This window comes from Strix uralensis, chromosome 4 (genome assembly GCF_047716275.1).
Source record: "Strix uralensis isolate ZFMK-TIS-50842 chromosome 4, bStrUra1, whole genome shotgun sequence".
NCBI classification, from domain to species: Eukaryota; Metazoa; Chordata; class Aves; order Strigiformes; family Strigidae; genus Strix; species Strix uralensis.
The window spans coordinates 105,578,361-105,597,204 of NC_133975.1; the positions used below are offsets into that span (position 1 = coordinate 105,578,361).

At 36.4% G+C, this 18,844-nt stretch overlaps 1 protein-coding gene across 3 annotated transcripts in view; it reads right to left on the minus strand.

Annotated features, from left to right (window-relative positions):
• Positions 1 to 1,725: 1,725 nt before the first annotated feature.
• The window catches only part of SLC25A21 (solute carrier family 25 member 21), a 257,545-nt gene continuing 240,426 nt past the window's right edge, over positions 1,726 to 18,844 (minus strand). For all 3 annotated transcript variants that reach the window (XM_074868331.1, XM_074868329.1, XM_074868330.1), the window contains 4 exons: positions 15,814 to 15,978; positions 5,227 to 5,408; positions 4,358 to 4,410; positions 1,726 to 1,871 (listed from right to left, as the gene is read on the minus strand). In XM_074868331.1, the coding sequence (XP_074724432.1) occupies positions 1,801 to 1,871; positions 4,358 to 4,410; positions 5,227 to 5,408; positions 15,814 to 15,978 (471 nt within the window). In that variant the 3' untranslated portion in view covers positions 1,726 to 1,800. The remainder of the gene's footprint in view (positions 1,872 to 4,357; positions 4,411 to 5,226; positions 5,409 to 15,813; positions 15,979 to 18,844) is intronic.

The window sequence follows — 18,844 nt, forward strand, 5'->3', positions numbered from 1 at the left end:
TCAGGCTGAGCTATTAACTGAAAAAAAATCATGTTGGAAAGGATGTAAAACCAAAGGCTATATATGTATATACAGTATGTTTAAAGCCTTTTATTTTTATATTTTAAATGCTCTAAATTAATAAAAGACTAATTATAAAGCATTTTGCTTTTAATTTTCAAAATTATCTTAGTAGTGTCTTCTCTTTGGCTAAGTACTGATAATGAAATGCAACAATGAGGAACATTTGCCTTAAAATTATGAACTGTAACAGAGCTATTTTTATTGATTTTAGCTATGAAGTAGCATGGGTATGAGAAGTCGCTGTTGTCAAATTTAGACAAAAGAGAGGTTTATTAAGCATGTCAGTACAAGCATCCTTGAAAGCGCTGAGAATGCACTTCTATTTTTAGCTTTTTGTTGCTTTTCTAATGCATTAAAAACACTCATGAGATGAAACATGTGAACTGTCATTTTCAAGTAACAATCTGGAAAGTTATTTCTTTAGGATTGCTAGGAAAAAGGTTTGTACCTCCTTAAGAGGAAAAACATTTAAAGTTAACAGTGTGAATGTAGTATGGGGTGATAACAGAAAACTTTTAGCAATTGCAAGATATGCATTCATTTGACAACAAATCAAGTTTAGATAATGGGAACGTTTCTGTGACAGAATAATGTATAAATTTATTTAAAGAGTTCTTGAAAATAAACTGTAGAGTGACACAACTGCATGAACTGAAACCATGTCTTCAATTAGCATAGCAGAAATTGTCATAATTCACAGAGCCTGTTTAAAATGGCTAGTAAAGACAGGAGTACATCACCGAAATATTATTTATATTTACAGTGACTGGGAAAAGCAACAATTTTACCACTAGAGCCACACTTTTTATCTATAGAAAGGTGCATTTCTTTGAGGTGTGGGTAGCTAATTATGACTGCATATGTGCTATAAGTCTAGAACATTGTTTCTCCATTCCATGGTGGTAATGAAAGTCTAAAGGGGCAGTCAAGGTGCATTGAGCATTTTTATCATGGGACAGTATTTTTTTCTGTTAATTTCTTTACTCATTTCTTTTATGATTCCCATGGTTGTTTTGCACTTTTATGTAACTTAATTCAGACTAATTATTTTCAGTGTCTTCTGTGACTTGAGTGAGATTTATACAATATATATGGCTAAGAACAAGTAGGACATTTAACAGTATGTATGTGTGACTTTAAGGTTGTGGCTAGTTGGGCTGTCCTTTTTCTATCCTAACTCCCAAGAACTTAAGATGCTCTTCTATCAATGTTGAAATCGTCCTGGACTGAACTGAAACTGGACCCAAGACTGACACAAGAGTTCGCAGAGTACAGGTTCATGTTCTTAACCTGGAGTCAATGGAACTGTCAGTTTGCACTAGCTTAGTATCTGGCCCCAGAGGATTATTCAGTTTTTTTCTTTGAAATCCCCTGAAAGTTGTTATCTTGCCACTTCAACTGAAATTTTTAAAAAGTGTATTGACTACATAGTATAATTCAGTGTCCATAATTTTCAGTTTGTTCTTGAAAAACTAATTTGTTCCTATGTCTCCTTTATATTTTCTCTTGATCCAGTAAAACAATATCAACTGTGCTATTTACTCATGCACTTACAGAAAAGCATGTGCTTAAATGTTTTCTTGGATCAGGACCTGAAGACCAAACATGTTCTGAACTGTATTAACATCAGTGTAATCTGAGGGCATTCAACACCATAAAGGATGAGAATCACTTTTACTTTATTGAAGTGTATTTTAGAATGTATATAATTTTAAAGAGCACATTTTTTCAGAAGCGCTACTTGTGATCAACTGTGTCCTGAAGCCATGCGTAAACGTATTCATAAACCAAAAGCATCACTGCACCACCTGGAAGAAAAGATACTATTTTACTACATACAAAATTCAGTATTTTCAAGATTTTGTAGAGCATTTGTAGTGTGTAATCTAGACCAGGATATGGCAAAGCCTGATTTGCAAAATGGATAATTCTACTAATTCCCTAATTCATGAAAAATTCACCAATTCTTAAATCATATCATTTTTACTTAATATTAGACCATAAAGTTGATGTGAAAAGCTTGTATGTTAAATAAAAATCACCCTCAGTGTGATATTTTTGTAATATTTTTTCAAGATTAATATTTTTCTTTGTTCTTTTACAAGTGAAGCTTTTAATCTGAATATGTGTACATTTGTGTGTTTAGAGTTAGATTTGGCTGTGAAAGAGCAACTTGAGTGGTGGAAAGACAAAAATTCAAGCTTCAGAAAAGGTTTTCAGCTGCTTGTTTACCATGTCTAAAGCAGAAGATCACAGTATTGAAATGAGGATAATCTATGAATCCACAGGCAAAGTTTTGATCTGATGAAATGGCATTGTGCTAGAACTGATAACCATATAAAATCCCAGCTTGAATGTCATAAAGTATCTTTACTGTTGGTGAAGCTAGACTAAAGCCCTTCTGTAAGCCGTCTGTAATTACTGTATGAGCTAAAGAAGGGAAAATTTCAGAAGGTGTATATATATATATATATCTAAGCATATAAGAAGCTTCTAGGAGAAGAAGGGGAAAGAGAATCAGATTCCTGGCTGCAGGAGTAAAAGTGTGTTACAATGTGCTACTTGGGGATGCCAGCACTGGGGCACAAATATTTTCTGGCCTTTGCCTGTTGGCTCTGTTAGTGGGTTAGAGTGGCACCTCTAACAAAGAAATCTGCTGCTGAACTGGGCTGACCTTTCTAGGTAGATGGGATAGGCTCAGACAACCAGGCACACAGAACTACCACAAGAGTTTTCCCATGTTATTTATCCTAATGAACCATCATCAGACTTGAAATCCTCTATGAACAGCAACTCACAGACAGCTACACAGAGCAAAAGTTTGCAAAAGGCTTTGACCAACAAACAAATCATAGGCACAATGTCTAAGTTGTGATCTGAACTCAAATCAAGGCTGATTCCAGTTCTCACACTGTGTGATCTGTTTGTGTATCTCTTTTCCGGAAAGCATTCATGTGCTGAAAGAAGGAATTACCTTTCCAGTCACAATAAAGATTTCATTATTGTTTCATTGGAAATCCAAATCTATATATTAGTCAATGGGACTACAAAAGTATTTAAAACAAAGTGCACACTTAACTGACTTGCTGGATCTGGGCCAGAATACATAATCATTTGTAAAATGGAAAATTTTACTTAAAATCTGCTGTGCTAATGGGTACTGGGGAAACCCTGACTTCTCTTTGTCCTGTATGTAATCTAGTATTTTTGGAGTATGAGGGAAAAGGCTTTTAGCTTCAGACTTATGTCTAGCTGCCTTGTTTCCCCTCCCCACCTTCTTCCTTTACCCTGCACAATAACCAGGCATGGTCTAGCACTTAGCCAGACAGATTGGATATGCAAACATTTACAAACAAACCTAATGCCTCCTTTATACTGCAGAACAGACTCCGTACCTACTTGCTTTTAACCATGTGTGTTCTTGCCTATTAAACCACCTTGCACAATTGGAAATAAAATTTCACAGGAATGGGATACTGTTCAAATTGGGGCTTCTGCTCTTTTTGACACAGACTGCCTCTGTGGGCTGGCAAACTCTAAGGGCCCAGCGCTTTGCTTTCATGATTAATCAAAACCAGTCAGGGAAAAATAGTCTAAAAGTAGAAGAAGATCTAGCTCTCAACCACTGTGCTCCCACATTTGGAGTAATGACTAGTGAGAAGGGGTCAATCAACAAACTCAGTTTTAAGCCATCCTTGTCCTTTTAGTCTTCTAGGGCCATGAAAGTCTCTTCCCAGCTCATGCTATTGGCCTTTTAGTGTCTGTTCTTTACAGCCCCCGCAGAGCACAGAAGAAAGCAACTAGAATTTGATATGCTTGGGCTATGCTTCAACTGGTTGAGAGTATTTATACTGGAGAGACTTTACCCTGAATTTTAAGGTGACATTACATGGGTGCAGAATAGTCCCAGTGAAACAAAAAAATCACATTAGATGGAATAGGAAGTTTTAAGAAACCCTTCCAAAGATTTTACAGTTCTGGCATTTGCATGCATGCACTTTGGCGTGTTCACAAATAAAGCAATTGCACAAACCAGCAGTTACTTGGATCTGCAATCCTTGATGTGTATGTGTAAATGATTTTTTTAGACACATATTTAGCCAAGCTCATCTATGATACTATTAGATAATGTTATTATCAAAAGAAATCATTCAAAGATTAAAGAGATTTTGATGATTTCTGGTACACTGTTTCATTTATTTGACTGATGCTTACTACATTTTGTCACGACACTGAAAAATGGGAAGAGAAAGCAAGAACAAAAGCAATATAGAAATGACAGAGGCAAAATTACCTGGACCAAGCCTCATGATCTTGGGAACTAAGCCTTTGTACAGAGCCAGAAATCTGTAGCAGAAGAAAAACAAGCAAAACATTTCAAACAATATTCTTGCTCTAAAAGAAGAATGGAATTTTAGCATGTGTTTGTTAAAATGCTGGCAGAGCACTTAGAAGCAATTATTTGAAATTACACATGTTCAATAGCAGGCTGTATCTGGGTTTTAACATTTTACAGAGGCAGATCAGATGAAGAGAAAAAGTTAATCAATGTTCAGTCACAAAAGCAACGTTGTGAGCCTAGCCAATCAGAAATATGACTTTAATCAGTGAGATGGTTTTACTTTCAAGACAAGTCTGTTAACAACAGCTGCATACATGGACAAAATGACTGCTATAATTGAATATCAAAGCTACAACTCAGTCCCCACTTGAGAAATATTTTAAAAAGTTGGAAAATGTTATTGCCACAAGGATCTGTCCCCAATTTAATTATTTCAGCAGTCATTTTAAAGGTACAGAGGTCTGTATAATTACAATTAGAATACATTGGGAAATACTGTGTTTTCTGTTGCTATTTTCCTTCTACAAAATGAAGAGTTGAAAATATTACACGAGATACATGAAGCATCTATTTGTGGAACATAAATTTTTACAACCCAATAATCATCTTGTAAGTCTTTTGTAAAAGCTCACATGGAGTAGGAGGATATCTCCTTGTAATTCTAAAATACATTTTCAAAATGTTATGTTGTGCTCTTTTGATATGTGAGTTCAGGGTGGCTTAATGGTCCTCGTCAAATCTGAAATATAACAATGTGGTTTTATGGACCCATATGAACTAAAACAGAGGTCTGGACATTTATTAAAATAAGAATGTTTTACCCTTCCTCTTTATAGACTGTTGCCATAGTTTTAAAACAGGTTCTGTACTTGATCTCTCCAGGAACTGGCTGTGGTCCTTGAATCCTACTTTTTGCAACATCAAAAGGAATGTTAATAATTGAGGCTATTGTTCCTGAGACTAGCCCAATTCCAAATTTCCTCAAAAACTCCAAATTTGGATCCTACAAAAAAAGAAAGAAAGAAAGAATAAAAAGGGAAACGGAAGGACCTATGCAGGTTAAGCACTATAAAGTAATATGTATTTAATCAGAAAACACACAACACAACACACCCGTGTTATTTTAGCGGAACACATTAGGATTTCCTATGCTGGAACTTGTTTTCTTGACAATCCTATTGGCTATGTTTTTACACATGGTCTAAATTGCTGAAGTACACATTTCCTCACACAGGATTTATAAACACAGTTCATAAAGAAAGACTGGTATGGCATATGGGGATGATTTGTATAATTGGGCTTCACAATGTACTTAGTATTACTGTATCAAAACAGGAGAAATCCAAGCACACTATTAGCTAATTGGCCAGAATATTTTACAAATGACAGCAACTTCCACCATGAAGCCTACTAAAACGCTCATTTGTGTGTTGGACCCCCAAATGCTAAATTAAATAAAGGCTAATCTCAGTCTGCTGCCATTCCCCTCCAGGTTTTTTACATTTATTTTCACATGTAGCTGATCCACTGTACTGAGAAGTGCTAGCTTCCTGTTATTAACAATCCAACTCGGCGCAACTGCAAAAGAGCCTCCACGTTCTGCGCATTATAAATGGTGGTAACTCACTGAGCTAATTGGCTGAAGAATTTACAACAGATTGTTTCTGAACCCTACTATATATTCATGGTAAAAGTTAGAAGCAGGTTAGAAGTGCATCTAAAAACTTCTTTGCTCACTCACAGTTCACAGTTCAACTGGGTTTTATTTAATCTTTTAGAAAGACCTCCTACCTTGGCATTTTCTATGCCATCAAAGAACCCAGAGTTTATCTGAGAGCCAGAGTCTCTTGAAGCAAGTTTAATCCTATTTCTCCAAGTAGTGGAAGTCACAGGGAAGTGTGTTTCCAGGCATTTCCTATGCACTTATTTTTTTTTGCTATTGGTTGTCAACAGCAAGGACACTTTTTTGCTATATCAGACTCTATATACGCAGTTCCATTTTTTTTCATGAAGGTACTTTAATTATAGATAATCATCAGTAAAATAACAAATGATCTTGCCACGTTATAACATCAGCACAATATTAAAATGAAAGAGTTCTTTGTTTCTGAAACCTGTACATTTGTGACTGAAAAAGGAAACAACAAAGAAGTTTTTCTTTCCAGATTAACAAAAAGAAACATAAATTAAAACTTCCATAATATGCATTGGATGAAGTCCATACAGGTATTTAGAGAGAAATGTCAAAATCAACAGGGCTTTTTAGTACTTGCAGAAAAACAACACCTTGATTTCACAAAACATGAAACATACTGGTAATACCTTTTAAAAACTAGAATGGCTTGTGGTACATAAAGAATTGCAAGACTATATTAGCGAAAAGCTTAGCAACAAATTTCTGTTTATTCTGTACATACTGACAGTGGTTTAAATGCTAATAAAATAAAGCCAATATTTCTGGTATCTAGAGAAGAAAAAAGGACCCCTTTTGAAGTTTGAGGGGCAGCAGTATGGCAGCTCAGTTCCAGTGTAGTGCCTACCTACCTCCAGGCAGCAGGCATGTGACTATACCCACACCTGACAGCTAAGTACTATTCCAGATTGTACTAACCTCCTCAAACCAGGCTGCAGCAAGGAGGCTACCACCGCTCTGTCTCTTGTCATGCAATTTGCTGCAAGGATGCTTTCTTCCATAGCGCCAAGGACAGTGGGCTGCCCTCTGGGCTAGGCAATATATGTCAGGCAAAAATATTTACTTGTTAAACACTGAATTTCAAGCCTTGCAGCTCCTGACAAATCATTTATATTTGAATGATTGAACATGTTCATATTCTGTTGAATTCCCAGTGCCAGTGTTGTCTGCTTTATTACTGAGAGTGCCACAGAGTATAGGATACAGTGGGTGTCTGATCAAGTGAGCATCTATTAAAACCTGACACCGCACTAACACAACTAAAGGGATATTAAAGCAAACTGCTTTATTTCTATTCCAGTATCTGTGACACAAAAAAAATTGAAAGGCAGCATTTTGCCCATTGACAAAACTAGATTCTAACCAATTGTGCTATGGTGTACACTAGCTTTGTTATATAACTTGATTTTTTAATAATATATCTCATGGGAAAGATTTTTCTATGGCATTCATCACTGTAATATCTGGGTCATTTCATTCAAGTAACAGATTCAAAATAAACTTATCTGTTAAAAATAATTAAAAAGTTATTTTTTTCTAAAAGTACAGCTTAGTGGCATTTAACTGTGCTAATGCTTCTAGTTGAAAAAAGAGATTTCCAAACATAATTTTTGCCTTACATGGACAAAGGAATATTGGCTGTCTCTCAGGTAGGTGCAAGCTGGTGCTATCAGAAACCAGTGTCTTTCTTTTTACACCAAAATCTGTCCTTTTCCTACCTCATGGACAATGCCAAAGTATTCCTAACAGTCTAGGATCCTGTGAAAGGAGACATAATGATAAGGTGTCTGTCTAGTGCTAATGCTGCAACTGGCTAGCAGAGGCAGATATCATCATGTTATTGTCACCAACTTCTGCAGCATGCAGTTCACTGACCAAATATTATATGTTTCATATGTCGTACATTAGAAAAAATGATTCTGACAAGCTCCTCTTGCTTTCATAAATGGCAGAACTGGAGAAAAACCATATGAATTCTTTTTTTAAGCAAAAGTGATTTTTATGTAGTATGAGCAGAACATATAGAACAGAAACTTGATTTAGATGGTGCCACACCACAGCACAGTATACCACAAGGAAGTGAAATACCAGTTTGCTTATTCACAATGGAATAACTTTGCTGTGGTTGGATAATGTCACCTGTGATCATCTCACCTTTTTACCACGCTCTTCACAATCACATTTTCTGAACATCAGTCCCTGCCCTGTGAGCACCAGCAGCCATTAAAAATAAAGAGAGAAGTAGGCATTACTAATAAATGCTGTATCTATGCATGTCCTGCTGGATTTCCCTGCTCTCTTTGGGTGAAAAAAATTCGAGATATCTCTGCTTTTTATACTCCATTACTCCTATCATAACATTTTTAAATAAGTGGAGACTCCATAAGTTCCCCCTGAATCATATGCTGCTTAATTCCTTCTTTTATATTCCATAATTTCTAGCAACACAAAATTCTAGCCCTACATCTAGCACATACACACCCATGTACAAGAGTGTCACCCACTGGAGACAGTTTTAATTTATCAGTTTCATTCTCCAAAGCCCAGGGCTTTCCCTTCCTTACCACTTCATTCACTTCTTTATTTGCTAAGCATTTTGTCAAAACCTCTGTTTAAACCTTTGATCTCAGTCAAAATCCTCCAGACTATCTTCATCTGTACTGAAAGAAGGTCACTTATTTCAACAAGCAGCACAGTTATTAATCCAACAATGAAATAACCTTCTGGTAAAGGCATGTATGCTTGGAACTCAGTTAATTTATTTTTTTCAGAATAACTGAAAAATCATTTTAGGATAGATAATGACTCACCATAGTAGATATATTTGTACTGATTTAGACACCCATTTTAGGTGCAATCCAAGGGTTCAAAGGTAGGACACCACATCATATACGCAGTGGATCAAAGGAACAGCTCAAAGTCTCTAAGGTAGGTTGCTTGAAGTAAGCAGAAATAGATAATGTGCATAGTTCACTGACATGCATAATAATGTTTAGAAACCCGACCACAGAGACACTCAGGAATACTACTTGTTTTTCCCTTCTGAGGCCCTGTTCAGTCTGAATAAAAGTGGCAGAATGTGTTGCAAAGATACTTACAATTTAACCCTATTTTTAAGCAAAAAACCCCCCCCAATAAAATCAAAAGATCAATAAATATTAATCTGAAGCTATTTTTAGAAGTTTGGTTGCTTCAATATTTGGATGTCTTGAGATATTTTAATTTTTTTTTCCCACTTGGAGGTACGTAATCTTATGAGAAAGAATACTTTTATAAATATGTTTTGGTACTTCTGAGCACCTCGTAGATAAGTTCACTATAAAGGACTAATGCTTACTGGATAAGGAGAATGCCAATTCCTGACAATTTGCTTCAAGAATAAATAATAATAGTAGAATAATGTTTGAAGTTGGTAATTGCAAAACAGTCTACTGAAGTCAGCCCAAAACTAATACCTAGAGTGGAATATTTGCATTAAGTTTCTTAAACTCCTTTGAAAATGTTACCCATAGTATTAGTTTTATAGATGAGTTACACTTGGCACAAAAGTGCCAAAAATGATTTGAAATGACCATTAAATTTAAATACATTTGCTCAAGGTCACATAACGGGTCAGCAGAGAAGCCAGGAATGAAGCTGAGAAGCTTTGCACTGTATGCTGCACATTCCACCTCCCTGTGTGTGACAAGGGAGACTTTAAAAGACACGGCTTTGGTTTGCCCAGCTCTGGTTCTGCCTGGTATACCTAGGAATTACAGGACTGAAGAGGCAGATAGACCAGGAATAAGGAGTAAAGTTGCTTCTTGGCCTTTTTGGCTAAGGTAAAATGTAATAGTACAGGAACTCAAATGTTAAGCTAAGAGGTGCTACATGCCCTGACCTAGGCTACATTGATTATAATCAAGTATTTGGCAGCAAAACAGGCTGTAAGGAACTGCTTTAGCCAGCCTGATAATTGGTTTTAACCACTAAAAGGAGCTTCCTTTGGCAACAGGCAGTGGAAGAAAGGAACACATGGCTCTGAGGAATAGGAGCTTCTAAGACAGAGGAGAAAAGGTATATTCAGAGAGAGGCAAGGTGGGAGGTAGTTCTCAGGAAAGCAACACGGAACAGATGAAAAACTCAAACGAGTCGCTTTAAATACAGACACTGAGCCAGAACCCAGAGGAGAGATAGGGCCTGGGTCTTCCTGCAAAGTCCTAGAGGAAAGCTGGGAAGAAAGGCTGTCACATTCTACTCTTAGAGAGGAAGAGGCTGGTACAGATGTGATCATATGATTTGGACGCATGTAAACTCCCAACACAAATCAGCAGTGAGGAGGAGAAAATTATGTAGACTCACTGCAAGGCTCCAGAAAATGAAAAGGTGAAAGTGAGTCTCATCACTGTTGTGATAACATCATGCTTTGATTCTTTTAAAGATTATTCACAATTTTTGTTGTGACTTAATCAAGATTTGACCACAGCTTAATGAACAGCTTCATAGTTTTATTGACCCTGAACTTCTGTCCATCTCATGCATTTACATAGTAAACTCCTTATTGTAAACTATAGCTTGCTGTCTGATTAGTACAATGATGGTTTGATCTTTATCAAAAGGCATAGGAAATGCTGAAATTATAACTAAACATATTGATGACCAAGAAAGGCACTCCAAAATGCATAGTCACAGCTGTACTTTGAATTAAATGTACTTTTTCACACTGGTATCACCTCAGATGCCTCCTTGAGCGCAATCTCATTGCAGCAGACATTTATTTAAGTTTTTAAAATCCACCTGTCAGATGTCTGACAACATAACAAGATGAAGGACAGCCAGTAGGATAAATGTCCTGGCAGGTCTCCAGAGTTACATGACTGTCTGCTCTGTACAGGTATACATTTTCAAACAGTCAGCAATCCTCTCAGTGATTTGTTTTTCTCTGATAAAATTATTATTCTTACTCCAGATTTATAAGTAGCATTATTATCCATTATTTACTCTTTTGGTATAACCTTTTGGACCCACAGGGCAAGGTTAGGACTTCATTTAGCCCTAAAGCAAACATCTGCACCAAAGAAGTTTCGATATAAATAAAAAAAAAAGACACAACAAAATTTGGTGGTCACCGAATACAAAATACGTAGAATTCTGGAGACTCAGTCAGTACAGTCATGAAGAGAAGTGTCAAATAGATCTGTACTTGTTCCTCTTATTGATCATCATTTTTGTAGATTATTGTTAGACTGTTGAAAGCAGAACATCAAAGAGACAAAAGAAACTCCTGCCCAATTTCTTTAGGTCCTCACAAATTTATTGTCTGTCTTCTCTGTTAGTCCCATAGCCGCCTATATCAATGACTCCCAGGTTTATGCAAGAGAGGGTACCTAGTGTTCCTGTCATTCACTATTCAGTGCATGTTCTTGCAGCTCCTGGGGAATGGCCACCTGGAAAACCATTAATCACAGTGGTGAAAACAGAATCGATCTTCCAAATTCACATGAGGCTTCTGCTGTAGCTCCAAGCAGCTCCTCCACACAAAGTCAGTCTACGCAGATGATTAGACTGTTCATAAAGTGTTGGGGTTACAAGCAGGTCAACTTTTGCTGACATCATTTAGACATTAGCTATGCAGAAAAGGGCACCCAGAAATGGATGTCTTATTGCTTACCCCTGCATCCAGTACCTTTGCCTGCACTATCCATCTTCAGTCTTAGTTACACAGTAATTTATGAAGAAAAAAAAAGTAGCCCCATGAATACCAGAACTGAGTAAGTTTGATGTCCTATCAGCTCTTGTAACAGATTGATACTGATCTCTGGAAAGGTGCAAGCCCACACTAAGGCTTACATGGGCTTTTTCCTGTGGAACTCAGTGTTTAATAAGGCATAAGTTCCCAGTGAAAATTTCTCTGAGTTGGGGCACTCATAAGATGCACTTGTAGGATCTCTCCTTCTTTTAAATGATTACTTGTATATCTTGCAAGAACTTAACTATTTTAAGCCTGCGTCTCTGTCAGCTACGGTTGAACCTGGTTATCAGTTTCAGCATTATCTTCATTTCCATAGGAAAACAGAAGAAACGTGTGTTCCTTCACATTTTTATTTTGACCAAAGATTCCTCTCCTTAAACTTCATACCTGTCTTGCCTACAAGAATACCACAGTACAGGAGCAAGTGAGGTAGCAACAGACTCTCCCCCTTTGATACAACATCTTTTAGGGATGATGGCCTGGGCTGAAGTCTTTAAACAACACAGGCTATCATTTTAACAGCCACAGGACACCTGAGTGGAGAGTACTGATCAATAGGTGGCTTATGTAACATTGTACTGGATACAGCACTGTCTTTTTTTTTTTTTTTTTTTTTTTTTTCAGTTCCCAGGTCATCCTGAAACCTGAGCTTGGTTGATAGCTCTGAGGTTATTCCATTCCCCGCTCTGATACAGTCTTCTCCTAAATCACTTTCGTTTCCTATTTTTTCAACTCTGTTGCACCACATGCCCTTTTCACTGTCCCTACATATTCTATGTCGGCATAGATCTGAAAACAACTGCTATCTTATTTATTCACGAAGCTGAACAGCCCATTTTTGTTTCTCATCTCTTTTTTGCCTATAGAAGTTTAGAGCCCTTTTTCTGACAAAACAAGACACCGCTCAGCTCCCACTGCCTGATGCCGCAGTCCTTTTAACAGGAGGCACATCTGTGGCAACTGGGGCAGGCAGTGCCTGACTTGAAATGAGTTTTGCAGCTGGCCACATTTCAAAGGGGGCTTTTAACAGACAGTGAGGAAATTTCATATTGTTAAGAAATATGACAGCCACTTGGAGGTGGTAGTGAGCAAAGGTTTTAATGAAACTAACATTTACCATCAAACTATGATTCGTTAGGTTTTAAAAAAAATTGAAAAGCGAGAGCTGCTGGATGCCTATGAAACATGCTATAAAAGCAGGTGCCATAAAACTGAGACGATATAAATTTGCAGACTAATTTGATTGTTAGTGCAGATGCATAGCTGTTAATGCTCCATGGTTGATACATTAGTGGCAACTGAAACAAGTCTGGTTTATTCCATTTTCAGTAAACAGAGCATGAGGTTGGCTGTAAACGGTCTGTTTAGCAGAACAGACTGAACATACGAAAAATTATTCATTACAAACATTTACAACCCACACATGTCATTTATATCATTTGACCACTCAACATAAAAGGTTTATTGTTTTTGGCAAAATAAGCTGCAAACATCCCTAATTGGGATGCAAATTTAATGCACAGTTTAACACTGTTGACAGCTAAAAGGCTCATACGGACATTTCCATACATTTTTCCACTTACGTTACAGATGGTGAACAGCAGATATATAGTCAAGAGCCAAAATTATTTCAGAAGTGTAGTATTCTTATTTCACAAATTTTATATGTTTGTCAATATTGCAAGACTGACTTTAAGATTTTCCTTTCTGGCAAAATATACAAAGTGAACAAATTAGGTTTTGTAACGAAATCAAGTCTGTGAGAAATCTTGAAAAGTTACAACTGTCTAATATTTTTCAGGCTAACTGCAAAACAGCTTCTACCAAATTCCTTGCACACATTTGATAACTCTTAGCCTCTAGTGCCTGTCTACTGACAGAAGAGGTTTAAGCTACAGATCACAAAGTACTGTTGAATACCTCCATTTTCCAGTCAGTGAAGTTCAATGCATGTAAACACCTGAGCCATAACATTGGCTAGCACAAGCCAGATGAGGCCTGATATAAGCTCTGTTAAACTCAGGGTAAGATTTGCATTGATTTTAATGGGAGTTAGATCAGAATTATTGGCTATATCTATATGTACAGAACTGTCTATGGCACTGATGCCAGCTGGCCAGGAGAGTCCTATTAACTTTATTAGCACTATTAAATGCTATTACCATTTAAAACAGACTGGCTGCATAAACCCTGCCTATAAGGAATGGTTCCTTGTCTGTGCTAGCTCCTAAGCTGTACCCAGAACAGTGTTGCCTGGCCTGGGCCAAAGCTGTGCCAGGGAACATTTAACAGCAGAGAGGACTGAGTTTCAGTGACGCTGCTCAATTTACTAGCACAGATGTAGCCACTGTGCAAGCCACTGTGCAAGCAACTTTGCACTGATCGAGCACAAAGCAAATCTCTCCACTTACTGCAGTTAATGCAATCTGATCCTACATTGATTAAATTGTCTTTTGATTTTGATAGTATGTACAGGACAGCTGGGCCACTGGCTGGAACCATTGAAGTAATTTCTCTTTCATTTTCTAGATGTATATAAATCTACATTGTAGATGTTAACAATTCTCTGTATCATACAAAATGTCTATAAAGTTCTAATTTCTCTTAGATCATAAAGCTCTGAATCTTTCTAATCGTGTAATAATTGTGTCCCATTTTTTTAATCTGAAAGGCTAGGAAAACATGCTTATGCCAAATACTACTACTATTCTTCAATTGCTATGCAAGAACACTTCAGGATTTCCACAGAAGTTGCACACAAGCCTCTTCGTCCTTACTTGCATATGATTCTGAACGTTCTGTGTAGTGATTATAATTTTTTCATCTTTTGATCAACATAAATGTGTTTACTTCTTAGTATCAAGCTATGCTTGTGCCTTGAGTTTTTAGAATGTGTGATTAAAGTACACTGTGAAGTATGCTTAAATACACTAAAAGAAACTTGTAGAAACTTGTGGGTTAGGTGCTCTTGAACAATTCAATTTACTGTAATGATCTGCAAATAAGAAGTGGAGTTTTTCTCCATTTACACAGTGTTGCCAACAAAAATACCAGGCTACTCAGAAGTGCAGAAAAAAAAGAGGTGTTACTTCATTTGGGAATAGAAACTGATCTCTTTTGCTTCTTATATGAATATCACTACATATTACACCTGTGACTGTTTAACTGTCATCTAAAAATCACATTAGTGAAAACACAGTTCAGTAAGTAATGTACTGGAGTCATTAATAAACCATTAGCTGTTACTCACACAGTCATTTAGAAAGTTGCCAGTATTGCCACGTTTTCATTAGTAAAGTTTCCCTTTGTTGTAAAGGGAAATGTTTCCTTTGTTATGTAAAGGAATATAAGACTATCAAATAAAATTGCTTCAAGTGAAATTACAGCTATAAAGATTCTTTTTTTTTTTTTTTTTTTAACTTACAAACTACATAAAGCCCCTGTGCATGACCCTGTAAGTCCTGTTTTGGACTGGCTCCCTCCCATATGGATAAATCTGCCCTGTTGTCCTTCACCACAAAGTTGAACTCTCTCTTGAGTAAATAGGCCTGGTACATAGCCAGAATACCCTACATACTGCACCTCTCCCATCTCCTCAAGTTTAGCCTCTTTGTCAATACTAAAAGAAGTTCTAGAAATTGATTTTTCTCTTCTAAGCCAGTTTACCACAAAAAAGTGCATACAAACCTAACTTACCTGGATCCTGATTTCTGCCTTTTTTACATTGCTACCATGGCATAAAGGGAAATTCAGAAAAATGAAAATTCAAACATGACAACTTTATTTATACTCAGCTTTGCTTAAAAAGTGAGAAGTACAAGTTCTTGCTTTGCTTCCATTAAAATGCTATAGATTTCTGCAAAACAGAGAGCTAGGCTAGTCACTGTTTAACTAAATACCACAGCTTTGTACAGAAAAATACAGTATTAATTCAATTGCCAAACCTCTTACCTGTTTGTCTATTGCATTGTATGAAGGACTTACTTTATTGACTGGAAGAATGTTTTTCACATTGAAGTAGAATCCAAAGTAAACCATGTTGAAAACTCCGTGACGGCCCAGTGTTGCAGTAAGACCTTTGTTGAGCCCTTGGAAGCCCAGACCGTCGGTTTTAATGATCTGCCGAGCTTGAACAAAACTAGATGGTTGCTACATAAGTTAAGCAAAAGAAGGAAGAGATCATCTTTACAAAAAGAAAACAATAACCAAAGCATCATTTTAATCCCGTTGACAAGCACAGTGTTGCCAATTCTTGTAATTTTATCTTGTCTCACCATATTTGTTATTTTCCCTTTCCTGTGATCATGCAAAAATCACAACTTTCATTAAAAAAAAATTCCTCATTTTTCTGATTGCAGAAAAAAGATGAAAGCATGACTCGAGTACTATAAAAGACTAAGGTTCATGGAATATGCATGGTGAGGGAGTGATAAAAGGGACCAAATTAGAACAGGAAATTTTTGAGCCATTATGGCTATGGAAGCAAGTCCTTGGGAGCCACAAATTAGAGTAGCAAGGAAGGCTACAAATATTTGTATTGAAGATCAGTTTTGCAGTTTCCAGATTCAATGTTAGGAATAGGGTTGAAAGGGTGACAAAAGGCATATATATTGTCTGGGAACCCTTCTGGATCCTCTGAGGCTCTTCATGTTATTAAGAATGCAAATCACTGGTTTAAGACACTGACTTTTGAAGGAGTTATTGGGTACACAGCACTTTTTAAAACCAGATCACATGTTAAACTTTCTCTAGTGTTGAAAATCTTGAAAAGAGGGTGAGGTTTTGTGTTTTTTTTTTTTTTTCTTTTTCTTAAGCATTCAACTGGAAATCCTGTTTTGCCCTCCTAATGAATTATATGACTTAAAAAGTGTAGTTAAACTTTGAAAATCAGAACACCCATTTAAAATTCCAAGGTACAGATTTAGGAAATGGACTTTAGAAATCCTGTTTTGAAAATAATGCCCAAAAGGCATAGAAATCATTTGAGTCAGCCAACTTCCATTTAACAAAAGGCAAAAAGCAAGAAACTTCCTCAGAATTCACTTATATAAAGATCAGTTCCTCAGACAGGATCTGCCTGACTACATGCATATTTGACCTATCTTCCAATATACTGTGATACTCAGAATCAGGTGTTCTCATTTTGAACATTTTAGATTTCTTTTTAGCAGAATTATAGAAAAGTTCCTTTCAAAAAGTTGTTGACTTGAGTTTGGCTTTCTCCAAAGCATAAAGCTAGCTCTGGGTAACCAAATATTTAATTAGAAAGGCAAAACATGACTTCCACTAGGAGGCTCAAACATGAAAATATAGAATAATTTTGACTACAACGCTGTGAACACTGCTAATTTCAATCCACTTATTTGTTTAATAGCTTTCCATTTCAAAATATAACTGTGGTAGATCAACAGCATCAGCCAAATGATGCCTATTACATCTGACACAGCTTATGACTGCTTATTTAGGTGACTGACAAGTTTAGTCTTTAATACTAAGTTTCATTCTGTTTTTTCATATTTACTACTAATATTATCCTGTTACTGTTCCGCATACATTTTACTATAGTTTACTTTTCTAACTACCCCCAGGGATTCAAATCAGAATCTATTCTAAAATGCAGATACCCAACATGGAATATGGTCCAGATACTAGCAATAACATCCTTCCTCATGCACAAAAAATGAGGATTAGATCTTTGAAAAATAACCAGTGATCCTGAATAAAGTGATTTAAGCTGAATAAAGCAACTTTCAATAGTAAGGTATCCCTTGGTCTCCTCCTGAATATGGATTTACTAATGACTCAAAGGGGAAGCCTGTCACTTGCTGAACACCTGAGATAGGATTCATCAGTCCAAATGTAGATACCTGCAGTGTCACATCTACATCTAAGCTACTAAAACAGACTCCCTTTTTCAGTCCATTAAAAATAAAGAGGGTTCTCTTAGACAGCACTTCATCCAGTGTAGGCATCTAAAATGTCAGCTGATCAAGCCATAGAAGGTCTGTGTTTCATCACTGATGATGGAAGGACCTTAGGATGACTAATTCAGATGGAAGAATTTATTGTATAAACATCTGGAGTTAATTCACTTCACACAACTGTTGACTTACGCTTAATAGAGACCTAGTCAATGGAATCTGGAGTCAGATTCTTCTCATCATAAAGCAGAAACTTGTATTAATCAGAACTCTTAAGTCAGGTGAGAAGATTTTTATTACCACACCAGTTTCTATAGCCAGTGAGTTTTACATGGCTACAGGGAGAAGAAAAAAAAAAAAAGAAAATTAAACAATGTGTTGTTCTAGCAGTTTACCTGAACAAAAAGTCACCATTATTTTCACCTGTAGCAATTCACATTACAAAAGTGCTGATATGCGATTTATAGTGGCCTTCCTCTTTAAACCTATCAACCCTCGAAAGATGATCTGGTACCACAGAATAATTCAGCTGTCACCACAGTGTATGAATATTTGCTTTGGGGGTGTGCAGGAGTCTGGGTGTGGGTGTGTGTTCATGCTCTTCCTTGTTCCTTTTAAACAAGATATATTTATTATTTCAATACAATAGTCAAAGAAATATGTGAACTGCATTAGGTTTCATCATATAGTATGAAAGCTTCACAATAGGATAGGTACATACTTTACTTAAACCTTTTAGAAAAACAGTGCATGGTAATGAAATGAGTGTACCACTGCCCTATGTTGTATAATATAACATGCACATGCTCCTTCCAATAGGCTTGAGTTTACACGCTTTACTGTGGAATGTTCTTTAACATATGCTTAATGAGAACTTGAGATCATGGTAAAGAAGACACTAGAGTTTTCCTGATTTACAGCAAAATGTGAAATTCTAACACTTTTTTAAAAAAATATATTAAAAATTAATGTGTGTGTGATTTAACTATCTTTGTGATTTAAGAACTTCAGTGTCTTGGATTTTTTCATTAGGGCAAATTTATTTATATTTTAGGTGTAAACTAGGTTTCTAGTGGAATTGCAATAGCATTCTT